This window comes from Phoxinus phoxinus (genome assembly GCF_949152265.1).
Source record: "Phoxinus phoxinus genome assembly, chromosome: 14".
Taxonomy (NCBI): domain Eukaryota; kingdom Metazoa; phylum Chordata; class Actinopteri; order Cypriniformes; family Leuciscidae; genus Phoxinus; species Phoxinus phoxinus.
In genome coordinates this window covers 17209342-17237332 of record NC_136889.1, presented here as the reverse complement: position 1 = coordinate 17237332, position 27991 = coordinate 17209342, and the positions used below count along the sequence as shown (strand labels likewise).

The 27991-nt window shown below is 40.3% G+C and overlaps 3 protein-coding genes across 4 annotated transcripts; 1 reads left to right on the top strand and 2 right to left on the bottom strand.

Moving 5' to 3' along the window:
• The first annotated feature begins 1191 nt into the window (after nucleotides 1-1191).
• Nucleotides 1192-27045, top strand: rassf4a (Ras association domain family member 4a). Of its 2 annotated transcripts, none has more exons than XM_079636066.1 (12): nucleotides 1192-1698; nucleotides 1791-1871; nucleotides 8268-8354; nucleotides 8445-8520; nucleotides 22380-22525; nucleotides 23565-23647; nucleotides 23816-23973; nucleotides 25242-25343; nucleotides 25420-25471; nucleotides 25570-25691; nucleotides 26413-26510; nucleotides 26600-27045. In XM_079636066.1, exons 3-12 carry the CDS (start codon nucleotides 8299-8301, stop codon nucleotides 26667-26669), a joined length of 963 nt encoding a protein of 320 aa, XP_079492192.1. In that variant the 5' UTR covers nucleotides 1192-1698; nucleotides 1791-1871; nucleotides 8268-8298; the 3' UTR covers nucleotides 26670-27045. The 2 variants fall into 2 exon arrangements, with proteins under 2 accessions (XP_079492192.1, XP_079492193.1); XM_079636067.1 differs by lacking the exon at nucleotides 26600-27045 and adding an exon at nucleotides 25808-25851 and having other exon boundaries at nucleotides 26413-26506.
• Nucleotides 2584-5023, bottom strand: cxcl18a.1 (chemokine (C-X-C motif) ligand 18a, duplicate 1). Its single transcript, XM_079636077.1, has 4 exons — nucleotides 4885-5023; nucleotides 4637-4769; nucleotides 3420-3497; nucleotides 2584-2835 (listed from the first exon to the last, which is right to left on the bottom strand). Exons 1-4 carry the CDS (start codon nucleotides 4955-4957, stop codon nucleotides 2751-2753), a joined length of 369 nt encoding a protein of 122 aa, XP_079492203.1. The 5' UTR covers nucleotides 4958-5023; the 3' UTR covers nucleotides 2584-2750.
• cxcl-c13b (CXC chemokine 13b) lies at nucleotides 4885-7455 on the bottom strand. The gene is made up of 5 exons (XM_079636076.1): nucleotides 7378-7455; nucleotides 7081-7261; nucleotides 6261-6390; nucleotides 6085-6168; nucleotides 4885-5955 (listed from the first exon to the last, which is right to left on the bottom strand). The coding sequence occupies exons 2-5, from the start codon at nucleotides 7178-7180 to the stop codon at nucleotides 5853-5855; spliced, it is 417 nt and encodes a 138-aa protein (XP_079492202.1). The 5' UTR covers nucleotides 7181-7261; nucleotides 7378-7455; the 3' UTR covers nucleotides 4885-5852.
• Nucleotides 27046-27991: the final 946 nt, after the last annotated feature.

The following is a 27991-nucleotide window of genomic DNA, read 5'->3' as shown; positions in this document are numbered from 1 at the left end:
ATACCCATAAGCCCTTGTGGTTTAATGATGTAATTATGTAAATATGCCAACTAAAAGGGGGCATTTAAGAAGCATAGCTGTTATTTAAATTCACAGAGATTTTAGCTCTTAGTATTATCAAAGCTGTTTTAAATAGATGTTAATTATGATGATTTATGTTCCCTTTAGTGAACTTGGACCCTGATCAATACCATTCGTCTCCACACAGATGAATAAGCAGAAGTGCAGTCTTTACTCTTATGTGTTCTTCTCTGGGAATTTAAATGTATCCAGTCAGTGTCTAGCCTAGAGTCATAATTTCCTTTTTAGATTTAGCATTATAGTGTATTTTCTATATTTGAGACAATTCAAATGAAATAAAGTCGAAACACATATTTACACATATCTGAGATCATTCATATTATTCTTGCAACAATCTAGTTTAAATGGGGTAGTTCACCCAAAATTAAACAATTCTGTCATCATTTACTCACCCTCATGTCTTTCCTTCTTCTGTGGAACAAAATATATATATTTTTATCCTTTCAATGGAAGTCAATAGTCACCAAAATGGTTTGGTTACACTGTTCTTCAATAAATCTTGCTTTTGTTATTTACACAAGAAAGGCATACGTTAGAAAGACATATGGGTGAGTAAATGGTGACAGTTTACCCAAAATTGAGAATAATATCTTTTAAGCGTACTCTTTATAAACCACAGCTGAGGCCCGCCCGAGAGACACTATAGACCTCATGCACAAGAGAAAGCGAGCCTTCGTTTGAATTTTGTGTTTTTGACTTCTGTCTTTGCGTTAGCCACATGTATTTCTTATGTCTAGTTATGGTGACCATGAGCACTGTAATGTTTGAAGCTGACGTCAAAACAAATGTCAGTAAACCTGGAAGATTTTAAAAATAAATCCATAAGATCTTACCTTCATGCTGTGGAAATATAAACAGGAAGTCAGTGCAGTGCTGAAAAAGGGGGTGGGGCTACAAATTTCCCTGAACTATTTTGAATAGCCTATTTGAGTAGGGTTCTAGGTTTGCAATTTGAATCATTTGCTTCTAAATAAGTTTCCTTTTTTGGCAATAATATTTCCCTTTTAAAATAAATCCGTCCTCCCCCATGGAGGAAGTCTCTTGGCAGCTTAAAGCATCTACTTCCTCAAATATTTTATCCGACCTTCCAGTGTCATATTTTCCTAGACTGAGCTAAAAACAGGAAGCTCATGTTCCCCAGTTATGAGACTGACAGAAACTATCTAGCATTGCATTTATACGCGTGTTAAGTTACACATTTTATGTTAACTAAAGCTTTACATTTGAAAACCATTTATTAAGTTGTATTGTCTGAACAGGTGGGCCGAAAGACAATTTAACACCACCCTTTCATTTGCAGTTTAATTGTCTTCTGGTGGTTATCGCAAGACTCCTGGTGATAATTATCTTACAGACATGCTAATAATGGTGTGAACGGTCTCAGCGTTTCCCAGGGCAACCGCAAAAGTCTCCCGCCCATGGACGTCTCTGATTGGCTCCGGTAATCAGCGGAGTGTAGGATTGGTCTACACAGCTGCCAGTCTTCTCAACGAGTAGCATTATTCTATTCCCCGAGGAAGCGGCAGGGTGAAGTGGAAGATTAGACGTTGTTGTGTCTTACAAAACAGCTGGGCTGGCTCTGTCGGCTCTTACAAAAGAACGGCGTTTCATGAGATGGTAAGGAGGCAATATTTAAGGAAATGGAAAAGATAGAGTGCATTATTAATGGAAATGGATTTATTTGAGGTGTTTTCTGAATAATTCTGCAGGTGAGCTTTATGTACCTACTGCTGTCTACTTTTGAAGGCGAACGTTACTCAACGTTAGGCTTCTTCTGAAACTCTTCTCAGGTATGTGTCCTTATACAGCAGTCAAAACAAACTTGAGTGGTTCGGCTACTTCAGTGAACCTTCTGACAGACTACATCTGCACCAGATGTGAATCAGCATTGTGATATTTTTGTAATATGTGTATTTTTCCATTTCATGAAAGAAGCATATCAAATATAGCCTATATTACACATCATTTTTCCTGTGTCTTCCCAATCTGTCCAACTTCTGCAAAATAGTCACTCAGTAATCCAGCAGTGCAAGGGCTCAATATGTGTGAAATATTCCTGCAGCTGAGAGTCACAGCTGCTTTACAGTAATTGGTTGGGGCTTCACAGTGTCATTTCTTTATAGAGTTTATGGAGCATCTCTAGACAGGACCTCTTGTTTTTAAATCAGCCTCATGCATTTTATAAGTGTGATTCTTTCTGGTGGACACAGTAGATTCATTGTGTGTATCTTTTTTTCCCCATTGAAAGGCGTTTTCTTGCCATGAGACTAAAATGGCATAATTAATAATTGATGAGGACGGTCATAGACAGAGGTTGGGTTAGTTCATAGAATATCCAAATGTATTTCCTCCACTGAGTAGCCATTTTGTGTATTTTAGTTTGGTGAATACAGGTAATTGGGGAACTTTCTGAAAATTTGTGTCATTTGTATTTTTTTAAAATTGTCAACTGGCAAAAAAATTATACAGGCTAACTTTCACATGAAATAGACAAATACCATGCATTTTTTAAAAAGGTTTTATTAGAAATGAGCAGTACAAAAACAATATATACAAATTTCATATACATAACACATATTTCATCATTTGTGCAAATAAAGGACAGGTACGGTAAATGATGAAGTACAGCCAGATAGTCTTTCTACACAGAAAATATAAGAACTGTTGAGTTAATGCTTCTTGGGACTTTTTGGTCCATTACTATTCCTCTTGAGCCTCAGACAGGCCTTCTTCTTCCATGTGGTGAATTTAATCCTGGACAATAGAACAGTGAAGGGGTTTAATTATTAGGGAGGCATGAAAAGCTGAGCAAGCAAAAAACAAACAAACAAAAAAACACATTCTCGACCCTAAATCAATGCACACCATTAATGGAAACATAAACACTTAAAATTCTAACACACTAAAATTTATTCTGACTCAACCATCTCTGAAACCATTGGCAACGACATTCTGTATAATGCAAACAAGGCTTGTAGTGCATATAACAAGTATTTGTATTCAAATTTTTATAAAGATCATGTTTAAAACATTTTTAAATTATTGAATGCTAATTTATTAATATGCAAATGTAGATGTTGTATAATGTTGACTATGTAGAGAGGGGAGCTATGAATCTATAGAATGAGAATGTGCGTGTACTGCCACTTTGTGGCAGAAGTAAATACTACTAGTGCTAGGATTTACTTCTGCCACAGGGTGACAGTGTTTCTTTATTGATGCTTAAATTAAGTTCTAAATCAGTCTAATTTATACTTTTTCAAGATTTTTTTTATGAGTGGATTCATTATAAATAATAGTAAAATTGTTCTTAGAGAGGGCAGCTGTTGTTCACATACCTTTTCCAGCATCTTTGCAGTTTTTCCCCCTGCTTAGACTCTGGATTTAGACAAGCTCGTTTACCTGACAGTTGTAGTCTGTGGAGGACATCATTATGTTGTCAAATGTGAGCAAACCACTTCAAGCTATAGAATACATAATTATTGATCTGAGTCATTTGCTCATGCCAACCTTCCGAACAAACTTCAGTTGAACTCTTAAAATTAAATATACTGAAAATGTATTTAATATTTGCATTGTTTGGTTATTGCTTAGACTATTGTAAAAGTTTTTACTAAATCAAACTTAAACATTAGACATAAGGCAAATACAGGTACAGTGAGACCTTTTGGATAGTTTTGCTAGTGTATTGAGGATCTTGAGCTATTTAAAGAAGTATTTTGTGAGGGGATAAGCCATTTGGCATCAAAAAAATGTTTTGCATCTACAATAAAAAATGATCACAAATTGTCCCACTCTATCTGTATTCCCTAGATCATGCTGCAACAGAGATACTATTTCCAGTTTCTTGAGAAAGAATTCAATGTTATTATTTGTCATATCATGCCCCCTCATGCCCAAATTCGAATTAACCGAATCCAATATGATGCACAATTCATCTAGTCACAGCCTGGCTTTGGGCTTCCCATCAGATAAATGATATCAACTCGTGATGTGCCTCGACACGAGATATTGTGTAATATCCCCACACACTGTTAACAATGAACTGGATTTCAAAACTTCCAGAAGGGATATAATATCATGTTAATTATTACAGACATAGTTCTACAGTATAAAGTACGGAGTGCATTTGAATATTACTATAGAATTTAGAGGCAAGGTCATTTTTTGAGAGGTCATTTGCTCACTTTGTTTATTGCATTTATTAAGCAGGCAGTGATCACCACGTGTTTTTTTTTTTATTATTGCAAGAGTATTGACATAACACTTTATGTGTTCTACATAAAAAAATTAATGCACGGTTTCAGTGACATGAGGGCGATAAATGATTTCAGCAAATGATCTGTGGAAGGTGTGACTCGATCGGAATGACCAAATTTAGACATGATTTCCGCAAAAGTGTTTTAGACAAACACTTTCTACCTACAATGTATCAAAGATCATTTTAAGTTTTTGTGGAAGCTTCACTCAAAATCCACTTGATTCATAAATCTCACGGAGCACTACACAATCAAATCCCCCTCAATTTGCATGGGAATGATGTTTGTTTACTCACATGATTTGCACCTTGTTGCAGAGAGGAGCTTTCGGGATGATTGTGAAGTCTGTGATTTTTCTCCATTGCACTGAGCCAGTCTCCCCAATGCACTCGCATTTTTCTCGAAGGGATATTGCAGCAGTCCTGTTTTCTAAAGACAGATCAAGAAACATAAAGCCATGTGTCCTGCATCACCCCCATGACCAATATCTGATGGAAATCTGCAAACCATCCTGATAAGTCATTAAACGATACTGTAGGCCTACCTGTCGTGAAGACTAAGCAGACTGAGAGCAGGAGCAGCAGGCTCATATTTCCTTGCAGAGTCCTGAAAGCCATTTCTCTAAAGCTGCTTCATTCACAAGAAAGTCTCTCTTATGTGCGTTTGCACAGAGTGTGTGTACAGAACTGTCCTGCTTTTCTCCCTCACTTTCCCTCCTTTATGCGTTTCCTGTTTTGCCATATTAAGTAGGATCAGAGTCACATGATTTCAAGGAAATGCTCCAAGACAAGAGAAGTGATTTCTCAACACCTGTGTACTTCCCTTGACTGGTTTTGTGGTCTGGGAAGCTATTGTTTCAATTAAATGCTTTTCTAAATCCATTTAGGATGAATTGTTCACACTGAAGGGTTCCCACACCTTTTGACCAATTAATTTCTGAGACATTTCCATTACTTTTATTAATGGATTTATATCAATTACTAGATGTTTAAAAACCATAATATAGAAATTGCTTTAATTATATTTTTTTGGGATGACTTGATGTCCAATTGTTGAATTGTATTGCAGAATTCAGTCCTATGTAAACAAACATGAGAAAAAAAGAAAGTCGAGAAACGCATTGAAGTTCTCAGTAGTTCATGTTTATTAGTTTATTTCATATTAAATTGTAAAACTGTAAAAATGCATTTTTTTCTCATAATCACTGAATACATGTATTTATGATAAACATAAATATGTCTTTAAACTGGCCGATATGAGTTGCGTAGCAGGGCTCAACTCATCCCTGTATAACATGTCAAGGTTCGATGCTGTCCCTGTTGTAACATGTCTTCTCTATATGCCGTTCCTTTGGCCTCCGTCCATACAACACGTGCACTCCTCTGAGTTCAGCCTTTTCTCGTGTCCTTGGCTTGTTAGGGCATTTAAAAGTACAGCAGCGCCACAGGCTTTGCACAGGATTTTCTTCTGATAATCTCAGGTTTTCTGCTTCCATCTGTTAAGAATTTGAGGTTAAGTGGCCTTCTTGGATTTTGTCTGCATCCTCTTTCTTTGCCTTGGCCGTTGGTTTTGCCGGCGTATGCATTTTTTACTGTCCTTGCCACTCTTTTGCACCCTGAAAAAAACCCAGATGGATCAAGCAGATTAAAACATGCAGACCACCATAATATTTGGAGATAGTGAGTGATGTTTGGATATGCTATGCTTTAGTTTACAGACTCATTCGATGATAACACTCTCTTACCTTTGCCAACATTTCAGAAGTCTTTTTCCTTGGGGTCCCTCGGGATTGAGACACACATGATTATTGTTCTTCTGCTGTGTGACTCTAATGAAAAATGCAGAGAATAATAGAGCATGTAAACCCAATGGTGCACATACATATAGAATCTTATGAAGTAAAATATGTGGAGTTCTTACATGATCTCATTCTGTAAGCAGTTAGGTCCTTTTGGAGTGACTTTGAAATCTGAAAATGGTCCCTGGACTCTGTTTTTGACCTGTGGACACCGACAGGTCTTTGGAACAGTTTGAGTCTCTACCACTTGGACTGTAAAATAAACAGAAAATAAAGTTAATAAACAGCCATGATGTAACTCAAAAGTTTGGGGTCAGTAAAATGCTTATTTTTTTTTAAACAAATGATTTTGATTAAAAAAGAAGCATTAAATTGATCAAAAGTGACAGTAAAGTCTTACTTATCAAGTTTTGTAACACATATTTTGATACAAAAGATTTCTTTTTAAAATAAAATGTTGTTCTTATATTCTTTCTATTCATCAAAGAATCCTAAAAAAATAAAGAATCATGGTTTTCACAAAAATATTAAGCAGCAAAAATAAAATAAAAATTAAACTGTGATAATGTGAAGGAATAAGTGACACTAAAGACTGGAGTAATGTCTGCTGAAAATCCAGCTTTGCAATGACAGTAATTTATTCCTGTCATTGCAAAGCTGGATTTTTAAAATCTATTCAAATAGAAAGCAGAAAGTTATTTAAAGTCAAAATATTTAACTTAATAAAGTTATATCAAATAAATTCAGCCGAAACACAAGAGACAAATTCTACCAAAACCACACTTTTGAATGGGAGTGTATGATTAACATAATTTCTAATTAAACACGTTTTGAACATCAAGTTTTGCATAGATGTATTGCGATTTAACTAAGTAGAAATTTGTCAGCTCAGTTAATATTTAGGGTTTTGAATCTACTGTTCATCTGTTCGCATACACTCACCTGTTAGGAGGATACTGAGGTTGAAAGCCAGCAAAGCATAAGCTATCTGCGTCATGATGAGAGTGTTTGTGTGTGTAAGTGCTGAATGGCCTGCTGACATTTTATACTCTCTCTGAGGGACTTCCCAGCTGCCACTCCTGCCCTGTCGCTACTCCCACAGGTTCAACAAGCCATTTTATAACTGAATGAGAAAGAGAGGAATTTCCAAAATCCCACTGCTGCAAGAATCTTGGTCACATGCACATAATCACAATACAGTTCACCTACAAAATGTCAATTATTTCATTATTTACTCACCCTAATGTCATTCCAAACCCATGCTGTTATTTTTTCACTGTGTTGAAAGTCTTCTGAAGCCATGTTATAGTTTAATATGTGGAACAGACTGATATAATTTTTCACAGAAAATATTCCTATCCTATCCTCAAGTGGAATCTCATCTGCATCTATGCCAGATTTAAAAATGGCAATGCGTCAAGCCAGTTACTTTTACTAATTCACACTTGTCACGTGACCAGTCGTGGCAGGTCGGTTTTGAATATTGAAATAGAAAATGAGATTTGAGCTGCAATAATGAAGACGATTTTCAGAGAATAATTAAGTAAAGTCAAGTCACCTTTTATTTATACTGTATAGCGCTTTTTACAATACAGATTGTATCAAAGCAGCTTCACAGTGATAACATGAAAATAATACAACAAAGTTTGTATCTAGAAGAAAATTGCATCATCATCCATACGGGCGATTTAAGTCCCAATTAAAGACAATTAAAGTCACACGGGCTAGTTTTAAAGTCACACGGGCTAGTTTTATGGTGTTTTTGTTCTTTTTTTTTTTGGAGCTTGTCAGATGTGATCACTTTGATTTCTATCGATATAGAAAACAGCTGTGTGAAGATTTTTCAAAACTTTCCAGTGAAAAAAGTATTACTTTGTGACCTTTCAGAAGGTCTGAAAACATGTCAAGGCAAGACTTACAGCAATATTAAACATGGTCTAAACTGTAGGACCATGTGATTTCCCCTCATTCCTGTGATTACTTTCACTTGGTCCCCCTGCACAAGATATAGTGACATTTTGGATCACATATCACATGGCATATCCTTATTCGCTCACTCACTAATTATAGCCTATTATTAACTTTTTATTTTTCCCACCTTTCTCTCCCATTGTTTTGCTCTTCTCTAGCTGAAAGTCTTTCTATTGAGGGAACACCACCATGAATCCTGACAAGATCTTCTATGTGAGGCTGAATGGGGAGAAAGTTATTGCAAAGTAAGAGTGCCACGTCTGACACACGCTGAACATTAGAAACACACCTCCCAACTTAAAGCCCTCAGTGTAACACCTTTATGTCTTTTTCAGGTCTGATATTTTGTCCCTTCTAAAAACGTACAACTGCTACCACGAAGGAAAAAGCTTTCAGCTTCGCATTCGTGAGGTATGTAACATCGCTGAAAGGGAAACTTACTGTGGACCTGTGTCAAATCGTTTGTGTTCTGGTTAGTGATTAATAGATCTAATCTTGCCTACAGAAGACTTGAGTCAGAGTGTGTGACACAAAAGGCTATTGTCTATTTCGGATGTGGGACATGGGAGTGAGTGCTCAGTACAGCAGTTTGTATCTCTTTGCAAACGTATCCATATCCTTAAAACCCCCGGAAACACATACACCAGTAAAATGGGCCTTGATGACACGTGATTGACTGCATTTTTATGCAGAACCTATTCCAAATTTAACTATAACATCATTACAACCATGCATTATGGGCTATGATTATTATTATTTTGTTATTATAATTTTTTTCATACTCTTGCTAGATGATGATTTAAATCTTAAAGTCAGTATGATATGGAAATTCACTGGATCTATTTTCTAAATGTGTGTTGTAGATATTATCGTGAACAATTCATCATTGCTTTTGTTTTGATTTTTAAAAAATATTTTTAACCTCAGAACCTACATTTTTAATCAAAACGTCATAACCGGACCTTTCAGTGAAAACAACTGACTTATCTCTAGTGACATTTTTCCCATCACTTTTGAGAGCAAAGGCATCACAAAATCAGTTGCTTTCGGTGAACGACCGAGAATAAAAAAAAACACACAAAAAAAACCCCACCTAATTATTTCTAATTTTATCTCAACAAGTTAACTTGCGTATTTTTAATAGGAGGGTTGGTCTGGTCTGTCAGCAAACAAGACACAGTCTCTCATAGTGTTATGATCTTTTGAATCTGTTGAAGTCTATGGAAAATCCCTCCAGGCTTTTTGTGTTTCAGAACGAGTTTAACCTCAGTCAGTAAGATACCGAAAGTAAAGAGATTTTCCAATGCTCTGACAGACATAGTGTCTAAAATAACTGATTTTCCATTATTCTGAGTGAAAACATGTTATATGTATAACAGGACACTTTTTGTAATTGAATGCCATAAATGGAATAAGAAGTTTATCCGTTAATATGACACATTTGTACATAATGCAGACTGGAAGATCAAGTTCGGTGCTTAAGAGTGTGTGTGTGTGTCTCCTTATTTGTTTCTGGTTGACTTGTGTTTGTGTCTGTCTTTGTCTGAATTGTTTACTTTAAAACCTCATGTGACTGAATGAGGACTCATACTCGCATATTTCTTCAGCTTGCTGTTACTTTTTGTTATTGTACTTTTGTGTAATTGTAAGAATTTGTATTATTTTTCTTCTGTCGTAAAACTGATCGTGCAGACCAAACCATAAGGCCTAGAGACTTTAAAGGGGCGGTTGATTATGATTTCACTTTTCTTACTTTAAAGGTAGGGTAGGCAGGATTTTTCTAAAAAAAACTTTTTCCCAAATTTGCTTAAACTGTCTTTATATACCAATACATAATTAAAATGTAAGTACTCTGAAAAAAGAGAGTATACAAATCGAGTGTCTGTAGTCCTCTCAGGGCTGCAATAAACACCACTACTTATTCCATTCACTCCCACCCCCTCCCTTCTGGGCTCCTTCCAAAGCCACGCCCCCAAAACACATGAACGCGCGATGGCGACCGCTCAGCTGGAGGAGGACGCCGAGGTTTACCAGCGCCGAGCGGAGAGGAGCGCAGTGCATGTAGTGATCATGTCAGAATCACATGTAATAAAATACCTAACTTTATCATTATGAATATAAACAACTAACATGACTGTTAGTACTCACTATCAAGCTAGCATATCATACTGGTAAAGTTTAAAATATATTGAGTTTGATTCGGTAACGAGCTAGTAACATAAGGCAAAGATAAAAACAGGTTGCATTGATACACGTTTTCCCATTACCATCAGTTACACTGTGATGAAGGTGAATTTCGTGTAAGATTCATAACATATACGGTGTTTTGCATCTAAGAGCTTCCATGATGAAAGCAATGTTGACTCTGATGAGGACTACACTCCAGAGACCAGTAGCCTACCGCATCGTCGGCTCAAGGACACTTGTTTGCCTTCGCTGACAGGTACTGGGAATTTTGACTGCTCTTTCTCTGCCATAATTGTGAATATTCCTAGCTTCCTTGCCTCTTCCCCTCCTCGAGTCAAACGGGTGCGCGCATGTGGGCAGTTCCTGTAGCAGCAGGGGTGGTAGCCATGGTAGCGAGGGAGAGTGACAGTCGCCCAGCCAATCATTTCATTCGTCCCGAATGGAAATAAGTAGCTGTGTTTATTGCAGCCATGAGAGGACTACAGACACTCGATTTGTATACTCTCTTTTTCAGAGTGCTTACATTTTAATTATGTATTGGTATATAAAGACAGTTTAAACAAATTTGGGGAAAAGTTTTTTAGACAAATCCTGCCTACCCCACCTTTAACTAGAGTGTAATGTTGCTGTTTGAGATAAACAACATCTGGAAAGTTACAACGATCAAAGTTCGAAGCAAAGGAAGATATATATATTTTTTTAATATATCGTTTTTTAAGGACTACATCAAATGGCTGGTAGGGACTACAAGACCTTCCTCCCGGGTTAGTGACATCACTAACCCTAAAATTGACATAAACCCCACCCCCGGGAACACGCAGTCCATGCTGAGAAGAGGTTGTTGTAGCACATTTGTGAGTCTGTTCAAGCTGTCGCATCCGTCTTTTCACATGCAATACAGTATGTAACACAAATGCAATAGCATGTCACTCTATAAAATCGTTCATGTGGGAACTGTTGTAAGATTCCTACAGATTATCATGACAGAATATGCTAATTGAAGATAGTTAACTCCACATCAGCAACATAAATTCATCAGCTAACCATTCAGAAACGTCCTGTTGCATTCTACATGTTGTCCCTTCTGCTTGAGTCACTCCATCATTGTCCACCTCCAGTTTAAACATAAAAGGCAGAACAGTTTCTGACATGTTTCTAAGTGGATACATGCTTGCTAAATAAAACAATATCTTTTACACGTATGCTTAAAGGCCTTTAACGCTTGAACCCAGATGATTGCTGCTCGCACCTCGCAGCTATATTTTTAATTATTATTAGTGTTGAAAATATTGTTGTATTGGAATGATTTATAGCTAACAAAGGGATCCAGGGTCTAAGTGATGACATGCATGTGTAGTGACCGTAGTTAACAAATTCCTTAGCATTGCATTGAGTAATTGCTTCTTGAGGGCATTTCATAATTATGCTGAGTCACAGGTATTGTGAGGTAAACTGATATACCAAGTAATATTTGAAGGCAATCATATAGAGAGAGATGAAAGAAAGATTGCATAAGATAAAGACTTAAGATTAAGGTTCAAAGGAAAAGTGAGAGTTCTGAAAGGACATGAGTAACTGACATGGATTGCAGGAGCCTAGTAGGTATTAATGTAGCATGAGTTGTCATGCTCTTGGTCCCAATGATAGTTTACTTCTTACAGGACTTAAACAAGCAACCTTCTAGGTAGCAGCTCTGGCACTATGTGAATACCTCCGTTGATAAGGTCATTCAAAATGAGCTGTGTATTCTGACAAATTACAACAATGAAGATGATTTACCAGTGCCCGATTTATTTTTGAGCACTACATTTTTAGGATTTATATTTTCGATTTAAAAACATGAGAGATTACTTTTTTTTTCCATTTCTGACGACTTCCACGTTACATGTTCTGCATGTTAGTACAGCTAGCCGAATAACTGCCATTAAGATAAAAATTGTCTTCGTTATTTTAACCAGCCTAACCTACTGTTCAAAAACGGCCCCATCTAGAGGTTATTAGAAACACTTTATTGCATGACATTCCACTCACATTGCTTCAGGCTGTTTGTTTAGTCTTTCAATATGAGATTAGACTCCGCAGAACCCAGCGACCACCCACATCTGTTTGCTCTGAAACAATGGGGCCTTTTTGGAAACTTCCAGGAATCATGACATGGGTCCAAAAAAACTTGTTAATATAGCCTAAGCCTACTACGGAAAAACTAATCATTGGACCTGACAAATTGCCAGGTTAATAAAAAATACAATTTTGTGAGCAATTTCTTTAAAATAACATTTACTTAATCATTTTGATCAGAAATAAATTATATTTCTGTCCTTTCTGCACAGTCGACAATCTCGACATGGACTTTTATTTGGACTAATTATTTTGAAATGGGAAGAAAACACTACAAGCCACTAAAAAGCTATTAAAGTGAAACTTAATTATTACTTTCTGCATTACATGTTATGAATCATGATACAAGAAAATATGTTTTTTTTTTCTTACCAACATGTTTTCTCTGTCCACACCATGGTCCACACTCTGCCGGCTGCATGTTTGTGTCAGAATCACAGCGTTCATTGAGCGCCCTCTGCTGGTTATGTTCAGACATGCTGTACAATTAAAAATTAAATGCTGCCAACAGAGGTCGCTGCATAACTGGACTTACATCTCAAAAACATGTCTTGCAGATTTGCACAATTTGCTGAGGGATAATACTGTGGGACGCTATTGATCTGTGAAAATGAAGGTGTACAGAAAGCTTTTTGTCAGATGAAAATATTCACAAGCTAGAACTGCCATAACATATTTATTATTATTCTTGATGCATTTTTTTCTCCCTTGTCTCACCATCATAAGTGCTCAATATATTATATCGTCTATGTGTACTATACACAATTTAACTATGGTTCTCTTACGTAGAGTTCTCTCGTACTGCGTCGAAGAACGCTACGGGAAAGATATTTCTTTGTCGAGATTGAAGCCAAAAATTAATCCTTAATTTTGTAATATTGTAAAACGCTTTTCTGAAGCATACAACCTAGGCGGAGCAATACAGCTCACCCATTGGCTGCTCTGCCAGAAAAGCACAGCCTATGCGAGGCCAGGACGCTGACCAATGAGGACGCTTCGCGCCCTTCTGCGTCACCTCCCGCCCAAACAGGCGTGGCCTAGGCCTATAAATACGAGCATAGCTGTCTAACACGCCGATTTTCTTAAATTCACGAAGCTGCACGCATCGTTGGATTGGATTCGAGCCACCACAGCCGTTTGGATACAAGCACCTCAGCAGGACGCGCCTCTTACCTGAAGCCGCTGGTCATCGCCGCCTTCAGCCGCCGTTCCCTGCTGCGCTTCTCCGGCGTGGAATATCCTTTACATTATGTGTGTGTGTTTTGTGTGTGTGTTCGCCGTCGCGTCACACAGTTTTTCCACACTAAAAGAGCCGAGCGTCTTTTTCAAGATGTCTCGCACCTCCTGTGGCTCGTGTAGAGCCCCGCTCAGCGACAGGGACCACGTGCTGTGTTTCCTGCCTGTGAGTATCACGCAGCTTCAGCTCTCGTCGATGGCGGCTGCCATCGCTGTAATTTGATGCCTACGGTGACTCTGCGGACTCGCCTGGCGTTCATTTACTGAAGCTGCACCCTTTTCCGCCCGCTGTAGTGCCGCGCCGTGAAAAGCGCCGTGCTCAGCGGAGCCCGGAACCTCCCTTCACCACGAGGTGCTCGCCGCTGCTGCCGCTAGCTCCTCCGCCCGCTTCGCTGGACTCTCTGACCGACGGACAAGGGCCGCTGTGTGCCGCCGCGTCCGTCATGGATGAGGAAGATGAAGCCGTGTCTGTGAAGGACGACTGCTGTTCTCTCCTCGCTTCGGGTAGCGAGGGATGGGCGAGCTCCGAGGATCTCCCCTCCCCCGCCGCTCGTGAGCGTCGACGGAGAAAGACCAGCATCGATGCGCTTACCGGCTGGATGGCTGCTTTTCTGCAGAGGAACGTACGTTACCGTCCTCACGACCCGCGCCTTTTTCTTCCTGAATTCACGAAGAAATCGCGGAGTCCCGGAGAGCCCCGTTTTCAGCCAGGATGCGCATTTCTGCTTCGAGGAAAGCTACAGTGTTAAAATCCCGCCGCGGCCGGATTTCACTAAAATGTCTCGCTCGCACAGTCCCAACATTCGCGACCGTGCCAGTGTATTTTGCAGTCACCAAATCGGCATCAATGCCCGTTTGCCTGCACACAGACGCCGTTTTCACGACGCCCCAGGTAAATCTGAAAATGTATTTACTGGTGTCCCGGCCACGGCCGATGGTGTAATGTGTGTATCCGTAATGCCCACGACCTAGTGCCCATTCGTACACACAAGCACAGCCCTACACAATACAGGGCTTGCACACATAAAATCGACTCGTGTCGGTTGTGCTTCACATGTAAGCTAGTGAACGTGCCCGCTTTTCAGTGCCCACAATCACTACACACTGCATGTCCCGTGGTTTCTGTAAAAACGAAACGAATGTACGGTCAGTCGGTTCTGATAGACAGTACTCTCTGTGCTACACGGTGTCCCGGCCATGGCCGATGATGTAATGTGTGTAACTGTATGCCCACGACCCAGTGCCCATCTGTACACACAAGCACAGCCCCGCACAATACAGGGCTTGCACACATAAATCGACTCATTTCGATTGTGCATTATATGTAGTGAGCGTGCCCGTTTTCAAGCGCCCACAATCACTACAAGCTACATGTCACACGGTTTCTATGAAACGAAACCTATGCACGGTCAGTCAGTTCTAATAGACAGTACTTCCCAGTGCTATAAATGTACCCGCGTTCACGCACCCACATTTATTCTCAAACATGCCGAGCCGTACGGGGCTCGCACCGCGCGCTCCCTCTTTCAGCTGAGAGAGCTGAGAGCGCGCGCGGGCTGCCCGCTCGATTAAGCGCGCCCCCGCATCACGCTGCAATGGCGCCCATGTTACAGCACACGACTGCTCTCGTGTCGCCGCCATTTCGCGACCAGAGCCCGGTTTTTCAACCCGTGCAAGCACAGCCCTGAACAACACAGGGTCTGCACACATAAAATCGGCTCATGCCGATTGTGTTTTACATGTAGTGAGCGTGACCCACTGCCAAGTGCCCACAACCACTACACACTGCACGTTCCGCGGGTTTCTGTAAAAACGAAACTAACGAACGGTCAGTCAGTACACAAAAACAGTGTTCCCGGTGTTATAAATGTGCCCGCCACCAAGCGCCCACGTTTATTCACAAACATCACGAGCCCTACGGGACTCGTCCCGCGCGCTCTCTCTCGACACAGAGAGCTGAGCGCGCGCGGGATGCATACTGTGTTAAACATGCCCCCCGCCTCACACGCCACGGCGTCCATGTCACAGCACACGGTTGCTCTCGTGTCGCCGCCATTTCGCGACCAGGGCCCAGATTACATTCAACCCCTAGTCACACGTGCAGATGCATGGGAATGACTTCCCGGGGTCTCAGAATGGGTGCTAGAGACTATAAAAAGAGGCTATTCGCTACAGTTTCATCGACGCCCTCCCCGTTTCACGGAGAAAGTCGAAACTACGGTGAAAACAGAAGTAGCACATCTACTTCGAGCCGAAATAGCGAAGCTATTGAGCAAAGGGGCCATAGAGCCTTTATCTCAAGCTCAGAGCGAAGGGGGTCTGTACAGCAGATATTTTCTGGAACCGAAAAAAGACGGGGGTCTCAGACCCATTTTAGATCTCAGGCATCTGAACAAAGCGCTGACAAAGCGAAAGTTCAGAATGCTCACGACCAGAGCTATCCTCGCGCAGATTCGCCGAGGAGACTGGTTTATGGCAATAGATCTGAAAGACGCGTATTTTCATACAAATTGCGTCACGTCACAGGCGATTTTTGAGATTCGCCTTCGGGGGCCAGGCATATCAGTACACAGTCCTGCCATTCGGCCTGTCTCTAGCACCTCGTACATTTACAGTGTGCATGGACGCGGCGCTGGCACCCCTGAGACTCCGCGGCATTCGAATTCTGAATTATTTGGACGATTGGCTGATTCTAGCTCAATCACCTTCAGAACGCATCCGCCACAAGACCCTAATTCTCGATCACCTCGAGTGCTTAGGTCTGAGAGTCAATTGGGAGAAAAGTTCACTGTTTCCCAGTCAAAGGATCTCCTTTTTAGGACTGGATCTGAACTCACTGTCTATGACAGCACAGCTGTCATCACAGCGCAGGCAAAATACCCTGCAATGGCGAAATCCTTCCTCAGCGGCCACATAGTGCCACTCAGGAGATTTCAGAAAATGCTGGGCCTCATGGCCTCAGCCTCAACAGTGCTGCAGTTGGGCCTGCTGCGCATGCGCCCACTACAGTTCTGGTTGAGAGCGCGCGTACCGCGCCGAGCATGGTTACACGGTCGTTATCGCCTCAAGGTCACTCAGGAATGCATTTCAGCCCTGACACCATGGAGAGCGTCAGACTGGTACCGGTCAGGTGTAAGCCTGGGGACTTCCTCGAGCCTGAAGGTGGTGTCCACGGACGCGTCCACCTCAGGCTGGGGAGCACTGCTCGACGGCAGTCCGCTCTTTGGCCAGTGGTCAGAGCGAGCCGAACTACCGCACATAAACTGCCTGGAAATGATGGCAGTGGACTTTGCGCTGAGGCGCTTCTGTCCCCGGATAAAAGGACACCACGTCCTGGTCCGCTCGGACAACATGTCGGTAGTAGCCTACATAAACCGCCAGGGTGGCGTGAGATCCCGGAACCTATTCAGGTTAGCGGAACGCATACTGGTGTGGGCCCAGCACAACCTGCGCTCGTTAAGAGCAATGCACGTGCCAGGTCACTTGAACGTAGGCCCGGACAGACTCTCACGGAACAACGTTCCTACGGGAGAGTGGTCCCTACACACACAGACAGTGCGTCTGCTGTGGAAAACGTTCGGCAGAGCGGAAATAGACCTGTTTGCAAACCAGGAAAACGCTCATTGCCCAGAATTCTTTTCGAAGAGCGCGAACGCGCTGGCCAGAGTCTGGCCCCGCCGCCCGCTCTATGCTTTTCCTCCTGTCTCACTCCTGCCTCAAGTGCTGGAGCGTATCAAGGAGAGCGGATGCTCAGTACTGCTAGTTGCTCCATTCTGGACGAATCAGACCTGGTTCCCAGCTTTGATGCGACTGAAAAGTACTGCCCCGTGGCCGATTCCAGTGAGGAGAGACCTCCTCTCACAGGCCAAGGGCTCGATTCTGCATCCTCACCCCGAGCTTTGGTCCCTACACGTATGGGCCATAAACGGGTACCCGCTAACTTCCCAAGAGGAGTGTTAGACACGATCGAACAAGCTAGGGCTCCGTCTACTAGACGGCTCTACGCTTCCAAATGGTCGGTGTTCTCTGGATGGTGTTCAGATCAAGGTCTGTCACCACTTCAGTGTGGAGAACCGGAGATTCTCTCCTTCTTGCAAGAGCTATTGGATAAGGGAAGAACCCCATCCACGCTCAAAGTCTATGTGGCTGCCATATCAGCGTTCGTTAATCCAACGCTTGGCCGTTCACTAGGCAGGAACGACCTGGTGGTCCGCTTCCTGAGAGGCGCCAGGAGGTTAAACCCTCCAAGGCCTCCTTCAGTCCCCGTTTGGGACCTTTCTACAGTGTTGAACGCTATGAAAGGGGCCCCTTTCGAGCCTATTCACTCAGTTGACATGAAACACCTGTCTCTCAAGACCGTGTTTCTTTTGGCTCTCGCTTCAGTGAAGCGTGTGGGAGACTTGCAAGCGCTCTCAGTGAGAGCTTCTTGTATGGAGTTCGGGCCAAACGACTCTATAGTCGTATTGAAACCGAAGCATGGGTACGTGCCTAAGTCCCTCAACACACCGTTCAGGGCTCAGGTCATCTCCCTGTCGGCCATGCCGGCCTCAGAGGACGGAAATAGCTCCCTTTGCCCGGTCAGGGCATTAAGAGCTTACGTGTCCCGCTCCGCTGTTTTTCGACAGACGGAGCAGCTCTTTGTTTCGTTCAGCGGGCGCTCCAAGGGACGAGCCGCAACGAAACAGAGTCTATCTCGATGGGTAGTGGACGCCATTGCGCTAGCCTACGCATCTAGAGGCTTGGAATGCCCTTTGGGCATCAGAGCACATTCCACGAGAGGCATGGCCTCTTCATGGGCTTGGTATAGCGGAATCTCGTTACATGATATCTGTATGGCGGCAGGCTGGGCCTCCCCGTCTACATTTATTAGGTTCTGTAACCTAGAGGTTCCTGCGTTGCAGGCTAAACTGCTCTCGGTCTAGAAGACTATGTATAAGTGTTCCTGCCCCGCGCTGCGGCCCAGGTCACTTCAATGGTAATATGTACAAGTGCTCCTGCCCCGCGCTGCGGCCCAGGTCACTTCAATGCCTAATATGTATAAGTGTTCCTGCCCCGCGCTGCGGCCCAGGTCACTTCAATGTTTAAGCATCACTCACTGACAATGTGTCCCATGAGCATGCTATTACCCTTCATATATATCTATATTACATATATATGCTATTATGCCTTAAGAGGCACTACTATAAGGGATGATGCTATTTAGCCGCTCTCCCTATACTTCTTGGGGTAGGCGCTTGTATACCAGGGCGCGCGCGCCCTTAGGTGTCTGTGTCGATCCAAGAACACGCACGGCGGTTTGCATAGGGTTCCCGTAGCGTTCTTCGACGCAGTACGAGAGAACTCTACGTAAGAGAACGTACTCGGTTACTAACGTAACCTCGGTTCTCTCTAGGAGAGGGAACGAGTACTGCGTCTCATGCCGTGCGTGTCCACGCTGCGTCGCTTCATTGACGAAAATCGGCGTGTTAGACAGCTATGCTCGTATTTATAGGCCTAGGCCACGCCTGTTTGGGCGGGAGGTGACGCAGAAGGGCGCGAAGCGTCCTCATTGGTCAGCGTCCTGGCCTCGCATAGGCTGTGCTTTTCTGGCAGAGCAGCCAATGGGTGAGCTGTATTGCTCCGCCTAGGTTGTATGCTTCAGAAAAGCGTTTTACAATATTACAAAATTAAGGATTAATTTTTGGCTTCAATCTCGACAAAGAAATATCTTTCCCGTAGCGTTCTTCGACGCAGTACTCGTTCCCTCTCCTAGAGAGAACCGAGGTTACGTTAGTAACCGAGTACGTTATATAAGTATTTCTTTATCAGTTTTAAACACACTCACCTTTTCTAGATAGATAGATAGCGTATAAGACTACTTTAGATAGATAGATAGATAGATAGACAGATAGCGTATACGATAGCGTACATAGCCTAGACAGACAGACAAACATAGATAGATAGATATCATAGATAGCGTATACGATAGATAGCGTACATAGCCTAGACAGACAGACAGACAAACAGATAGAGATAGATAGATAGATAGATAGATAGATAGACAGACATTTTAGCAAAGAACACATTAACATTCTTGAAGTCAATTTCTTTTTTTTAAATTTATTTTAAAAACCGTTAGGGATAGAATTTAGAAAACCATAACTTTGACAGGGTGTAAACAGCACCTTTGAACAAAAAGTCTGTTCAGACAATAAATTAAGAAGTTCAGTTCAATCTTCCATTGCGTTCATCCATCAAACGTTCAGTGTTATCCTCCCATCAGCATGTCACTATGCTTTGCCGCATTAGAGTAACCACAAAGCAGCAGGTGCGCCGTCAGTCCTGCGCAGATTCTCTCCGTGTGACTGTAAGTGCGTCTGTGCAAACAACCAGTCCAGTGGATCTTTAGTGCCACAGTCCGTCTGGCTGCTGAACCTCAGCGTGACCTCGTCCAGGCCGAGGGAAACGCGGCGGGGTTGCAGAGCTCGGGAAGAGCCCGCGTGCTTCCCCACGGGTTTACGCCTCTGAGTCCTGGATATCCTCATTGGGCCGCAAGCAGGCTGGGCCAATTCTTTAATGGAGTTCACATATTCATCCAGGGTCTGCGAGAGGTCCTCGTGCGACTCCGTTATTGTTGGTAGAGGAGCCACAGACAGGAGTAATCTTCTGGGTTTCATCCTGGAGAGAGATGAGCAACAGTTAGTTATTTATGCAGTCTGCATTTGTTATGAGATTTGACAGTCAAGAGATTTTTAGTTTAATTTTTAATGAACATAAATCATTCAGTTGATCAGATATCTCAAATGTACCTGTAGGACAAGGTTCTAGCATCAGAGTGGAAATTGTTGTGGAGAGGTTGTGTCCGTGTTTGGTTTGTTCTGGTTTAGAGGCAGCTCAACTCCTTTTATACAGCCACGGCAGTTAAGGGCCATAAGCCAAGGCCAATGGTGCTAAATTTAGCTAAGCTCTGACCTTGCATGACTGAGAGGAAGTGTGTGTGTGTGCTGAGCGGAGAGTAGAGAGGAAGCTGACCACAGCTGCCCTGAATGTTTACATTGCAGTAACAATGAGACGCTGGGAGCACTCGGCCCTCCACCTACATGACACTTGACTACGCTTACTCACAATTACAACAGCTGCCAACAACATTACCGATTATTATTTTGGTCGAGGGTTTTTGTTGACGAGCAAGTCCTCAGAGATGACTGCGTAGAATGATTCAAGTTAAAGAGTCAAAGAATCACAATAATCTTCTGTCGAGGTTGGACTGAACAATTGAGAATTAAATTATTGTTCTCTGTGAATTCAGAAAGTAAATATAGCCTTGGATTGAAATTAGTTGTTGGCATAAAAATTAGCTATTAAATTATGTAAATATCACCATAAAGGAGTTTTGTTTTAACACTGTGGTTTTGTGGTTTGCTGAATTAAAGTTTGACTATGGATTTTTTTTTTTTTGGTGAAATGCAGCTGGTAATAATATCAGAGATGTGAATTAAAATGTTCACATGTAAATTATGTTTCTCACCTCAGATTCACCCTTAAGCTAAAAGCAAAGATATATGTAGAGCTAAGAAAGGTACTCATTAAATTAGATTATACCTTTTAAACATACATAAATAGAAGGCCACTTTAAATAGAAGTGATACTGTTACATGCATCTGTTACAACCAGCTATTTTAAGCAGCTGTCCTGAATCTTGCAGTTTAATCTTTGTGGTATATTTAGCTCTGTCACATGCAGTAGTCAGACGATATTGTTTTTTGTATGTGAACGGAAGAGACTTATCTACTTTGTTGACTTAGGCCCAAATAGTATTAAGACTGCTTAAGTGGCACGTTTCTGCCTGAAAAGAACTGCATGAAGTCTGTCTGTCTGTCTGTCTGTCTGTCTGTCTGTCTGTCTGTCTGTCTGTCTGTCTGTCTGTCTGTCTGTCTGTCTGTCTGTCTGTGGTAACTATCTATCTAATAATTTTCTAATAAGAAGTCAGTTTTCCTAACCCAGACATCACTTCCCAATCTGAAAAGCTCACAACCTCATAATGATGCCATATTGTACACTACCGTTCAAAGGAGAGTGATTTATTTTTTCAAGAAATCCATAGTTTTATTAATTGGGGATGCATTAATTTAAAGTTAATGTATATAAAGACAGTTATAATGTTGGTAAAGTAAAGTCAATGCTGTTCTTTTGCACTTAATTTTCATGAAAGAATCATATATCATATCATAATCGTATATCAAAGAAAAATATATCCCAAAAAATATTTAGCAGCACAACCATTTTCAACTGTTAATAATAATAATAATAAATGTTTCTTGAGTATTCTCATATTAGAATGATTTCTGAAGGATCGTGTGACACTGAAGATTGAAATGACTCCTGAAAATTCAGCTTTGTTTGATACAGTATATTTAAACAGAAAAAAGTTTTAAATTGTAATAATATTTTACAATAAAATGTGTATAAAAGCATTGTGACATTTTCCATTCAACACTGAACTAATAGTTAATATTACTGAATTGTATAAGCACATCATTGTTCAGAATCACACTCAAAAAGAATACATGTAGTACGTGTGCTGTATTGTACTCCTCCCAAGGTGTCTTTCCATAACTTCACCGTCTCCAATTGAATTTCTGCGGTTCGCAACTGCCTCTTCAGCACGTACACTTGAAACCGAGCTGGGGCCAGCAGGATTTCCTCCATCTGACAAAAGAGTTAATGATGATTATTATTATTTCTTGCAGGAAGAGGGCGAGCTGATCGTGGAGGGTTTACTCAACATCTCCTGGGGCCTGAAGAGGCCAATCAGACTCCAAATGCATGATGACAACGAGCGCTTTCGCTATGCCTGCACGGGTGCGTGGAGGTCGGAGAGCTCAGAGTCCAGCAGGTGGGTGGAACACCACACCCATGTCTCCTTTCTTTCATTAGGTCATAACTCCATCTGTTTCTTTCATTAATTCAATCATAGACGTCTCAATCCAAAGGCCAGTTATGAGTGTAAAGCTTTTTTATAGGTAAAATTGGCTGCTCCTTTATCTTTCTCGGTCAGCTTAGAATTAATCATAGATAATGCTTTGTACTTTTCCTAAAATCTAATAAATACTTTTCTTTGAGATTTAATGCACTTTCTATTATAGCTGTAATTCGGTAGGTGTTGATGACCTGTGGTCATTCTGGTATTAGTGAAACGACAGGGGAACTAGCTATTCAGAGTCTTGGGCTCACGTGCAGCACTCATGTGTATCATGGGAATTTTAATCTGCTCATAAGTATCATATACAAAGCTGTGGTGACCTTGATTCGATGCTGGAAGCAAAAAGGTTCAGCACGTGATCATAAGAAGATTGTCATCGTGATCACATTAGTCAAATCAGTTGTAATATTATATAGCTACCACAGAAAAATCAATCAGAATAATCATGTTTCTTTTTCCAATTAAATAGTTATTTATTACAAAATTCCTGATATAAAGTGAAAATAGATCGTTTTGTGCAGTTAATTATTGACACTTTTCTTGAATATTATACAAAAAACTAATATAGAAAAAAATATTAGATACCGGTATGTAAATGTGCAATATAATATAAAGTAAAATTAACATGAAAAGTAGCTTAACATCAAATGTTAATGTAAAATCAATAGTGCTTAATGCTGGAAATAAAATCACATAAATAAGGGGTTTAAAGTTTATTCCAAATATCCGTAAAAAAAAATGTGATTACACATTTTCTGACCTTCATTTAAATAAATACTTTAGATAGGATATTATATAGTCTTGCTACAACAACTGCTGAAAAAGAACATTTGACCATGAAATTTGACCATGAAAAAGAACATTTCCATTTGAAGCCTTTTTTGTACCATATCTATTGAAAGCTTATAGTTCATCATGAAATCATTCAATTCGACATTTTTGTTGTTTACAGGAATGAAAATGGTGAACAGAGTTTTTCATACCGGTTTTCTTCAGAGCCCAACAACAACAAAATCAGTGGTACACCTGTACCCAGTAAGTATGAAAAAGATCCAGATCTCTCCCCACAAAAGTAGGAAAATCTTTAAATGCTCTTTTTAATTTTGAAGGTTGTTATAGATTTATAATTCTTAACTGAACTAATCTAATCTCTGAATGCCTCATCTTAATAGTAATATGCCTCTGATTGCTGTTCTGCTGCAGGTGTGGATGTTGCTGAGGACATTCCTCAACTGCTGAGAACCAGAAGTGATGCGAGCTTTGTGAATATCCAAAGAAGATCTAAAATCCACAACTCTGCTGATTCACAGAGAATAAAAAGAAACCGCTTCTCCATCAATGGCCATTTCTACAACCACAAAGTAAGTTTACTTTATTATTCTATATAAAGCTTTCGCTTCGAGAACACCAGGGAATCTGGTCATCTGGCAGAGATTATTCCATGCTCCAAGCGCAGGACAATAGTACAATAGTGCTCACTGAAAGATAACATGCCTTGTGCCTGGCAAGGGGCCTGGTGCTCTCATAAAGTGCCACAGCAGCAACTGTTAAGGGAAGTGTCCGTCGTCTAAGTGTTTGTGCTGTACATCAGTGTTGTGAGATGGATGCAGGTGTTGAGAGGCAGTGTTTTCCTGTGCAGGCCTTCCCTTTGGCTGCACCCTGTGCTTTTGTTATCCGTTGTCAACTGCCTCTCTCATAAATGGTCCTTGAGGGTCATTTAAGTTGGCCTGGTCCCTTTGCAGGTGTGGAGATGTACACACACACACACACACACACACACACACACACACACACACACACACACACACACACACACACACACACAGACGTCTTTACAGCCACGGCTGATACATTTAATAAAGTCATTTTATTACCTTGTGCCAGTAAAAGACAACAAATCTGCTGTGGATTTCATTGGAACTATTATTTTGTTGCAAATTAGAACAATATTGACAATACTGTGTTTAAAATGTATGTCACTTAATAGTACCTTTTTGTTCTTTGAACTGTTGTATAAAATCAGTGTCACATTTGTAATTGTGTGGATATTCGGAATACAAATTGCATTATATGATATATGAACAACATTATGAACATGAAGAACTCACATAGGGTATGTTTCTGTATTGAAGAGAGCTTAAGTCTTAAATATATCTTAAATGCATAAAACTCAGCATTTTGTTTCGCGTACCCCCTCTGTCAGGTCAGGGGTATGCGTACGTACCCCAGTTTGGGAACCATTGCCTTATGCTGCTAATTAAATGGCACAGCCTACAAACACCTCATTTTGGCTTTGCAACTATTTTAATTTTAAATTCATATGGTGCATGACCATGTGAACAGAATGTTTTTTACACCATTAATGTTTATTTTTGCTCTATTGTGAACAAAAGTATCTGCTAAAACATGAAACAGAAGTGCAATTGTCTTATGGCATAGATCAATTTGTCACCATGGACTATATTACCTTTCATAATTTATTGTATTGTATAGTATAGTACATTTTATTTTATTACCTTTATTAATCTTTATTGTAGCCTATGTTTTTTCAAATCTTGTACCACATAATTTATGAACGATTGAACATTCTATTAATTATTGCTGAACTTGATCTCCTTTTTTTTTACAGACATCAGTTTTTACTCCATCATATGGATCAGTGACTAATGTACGAGTGAACAGCACTTTAACAACAGAGCAAGTTCTTAACTTGCTTCTTAATAAGTTTCGGGTAAGTTTTCCATAATTCAGCTGAATATGAAGATCTGTACTACTCTTTTACTTCTCCGTTCTATACTTCTGTACAGGTTGAAAGTAAGGCAGATGAGTTTGACCTCTATCTTGTTCATGCATCAGGGGGTAAGTCTTGTCATTCTTAAGTTTACAGTGTTTAGTTTCTGCAAGCATCAACAATGTGCAGATTATATGAACCCCCTTTCCCCCATTTTTTCATCCAGAGAGAACAAAACTGAAGGACACAGAATATCCTTTGGTATCTCGTCTGCTGCATGGTCCATGTGAAAAAATCGCCAGAATATTTATTATGGAAAAGGACCTTGGTGAAGAGATTACATATGATGTGAGTATTTTGTACATTTCAAAGTTCACAAAAGGTCATTCAGAACGTGATTTCTCCTGGCAAACTTACATTCTGTTGTTCAAATTTAGATACAGTAACAATAATGTCACTTCCAGATATCAAGTCTAATTTTAGGATCCTTCCAAGTGGAATAACAATGGTACAGATATTTCTATTGCATATTTATACACTACTGTTCAAAAATTTAAGGTCAGTATGTTTTATTTTAAATGAATCAATACATTTATACATTTATGCTGTTCTTCTAAACTTTCTATTCATCAAAGAATCCTGATTTTATTTTTATCACGGTTTCCACAAAAATATTAATCAGTACAACATTGATAATCTACTTAGCATAACTTATCTACTAATAATCTACTTAGCATAATAGAATGATTTCTGAAGTTTCATGTGACACTGAAGACTGGAATAATGTCTGCTAAAAATTCAGCTTTGTCATCAATAATCACAGAATGAATTACATTTTAAAATATATTAAAATAGAAAACAGCTATTTTAAATTGTAATAGTATTTCAAAACATTGCTGTTTCTTAATGCTTCTTTTAAAAAAGTAAAAAGCAAAAGCATGAACAAATCTTACCAACCCCAAACTTTTGAACAGTAGTGTATGTGTTATTACAGTGCTGTTTTTGTTAATATTCAGGACATTCATTGCTTATATTTCAGTGGTTAATGCATTAATGCATTGTCTTTCAGGTTGCGCAGTATATTAAGTTTGAAATGCCTGTTTTGGACAGTTTCATCAAAAAATTGAAAGAGGAGGAAGAGAGAGAGATTTTAAAACTGACAAGAAAGTAAGCAAGCACAAAGTTCTTTGTTCCCTCAACAACACAATAATATATTCATTTTTATCTTTGTTGTACTTTCTTTCTTTTTTTTACAGATACAGTGCACTGAAGTCAATGATATTACAGAAATTGGATGGAATCTCTGACAGTGCAAATTATGTGTGAGAAAATGTGCTTATGTTTTAAAACACAGGCATCTTCTCTATTGTACAGTCAACAGTAGTGAGCCACAGATTTTAGGTTTTTAATATTTTAAGGTTTTAAAGTTTTAGGTTTTTAATTTTTGGTGAAGACATCAGCACAATAACTAGTATATGAAACGTATAATCTACTGGTATCTAGTAATTCACAGCTGAATGTAATTTTACCCATAATTCTCAGGTGTCACAAAAGACCTAGAATGTTATTTTATGATGCACTTATGCTCCATGATTTTAAAAGACATTTTATGTTACATAACATACACGCCTGATATGTTTGTACAGTAATAATGTTACCTTTTATACATTTTTAAATAAAACTAATATATAAGGAATTGTTCACTTGGTCTCATGTATCATTTCTGTTTTGCTAACATACAGTGTCATGTTAGTTTTGTACTCAACTATTAAAAGTCAGTTTTGCCATTATCATTATATTTCAAATTTATGCTAATTAACCTATTCTATTACAATACAATCCCATGGAGTTTCATTTGATTACCTCAAATCAATGTTGTGTTGTTTCCCTCACGTTCACAATGAGTGTTTCTTATTGTTCTTTGAGTGACCCTTGCACTGAGCCAGTTCCCACAAGCTATAAAAGCTTATGCTATTGAGACTAACACATGAAGTCAGTGGCTCCTGGCTAGAGTGCCCATGTTACACAGTGGGAGGCATCGTGGGAACAAGGAACATTGCAAATCTTACCATTGTTTCAATGTTAATTGCTAGTGCAAAAGTGATATTGTGCCAACATTACTTCATAACGTTGATTCAATGACATTATCATTGATTCCCATTCGAATGGGAACTCGTGCTGTGTCCTCTAGAGGGTGCTATGGGGAATGCCTCCAGCATGACTAGTGTCTGAAGCATAAGTCTTAAAATGACAATGAACTTGGCAGGCAGCAGCTTACGTCACTACTGGTGCGACCTTGGGTATAAAAGGGCACCTGTGAAATAGTTCATCCTCTTTCTTGTCTTCGGGAGACTGTCTGTTTGAGCAGGTGTCTAAATAGTCTAACTATGGCCAGCAATAGCACTATGAACTTTAGGAAAGTGTGTTAATTCGTGTCAGTGTTCCCTGACACCTGATGACACATGATATGTGCGTTATGTGCCTGGGCTAGGAGCATGCACGTTCAGTCCTTGAGGCTATTCATGCATTGTGAGTGCTTTCCCAAGAGAAAGCTTCGCTCTCATTTGTCCCTTTTTTTTGAGGGAATCGGGATAGCCATCTGTACCTCGCGGTTCAGCAACCACTGCAATTGAGGCGAGTAGGAGACT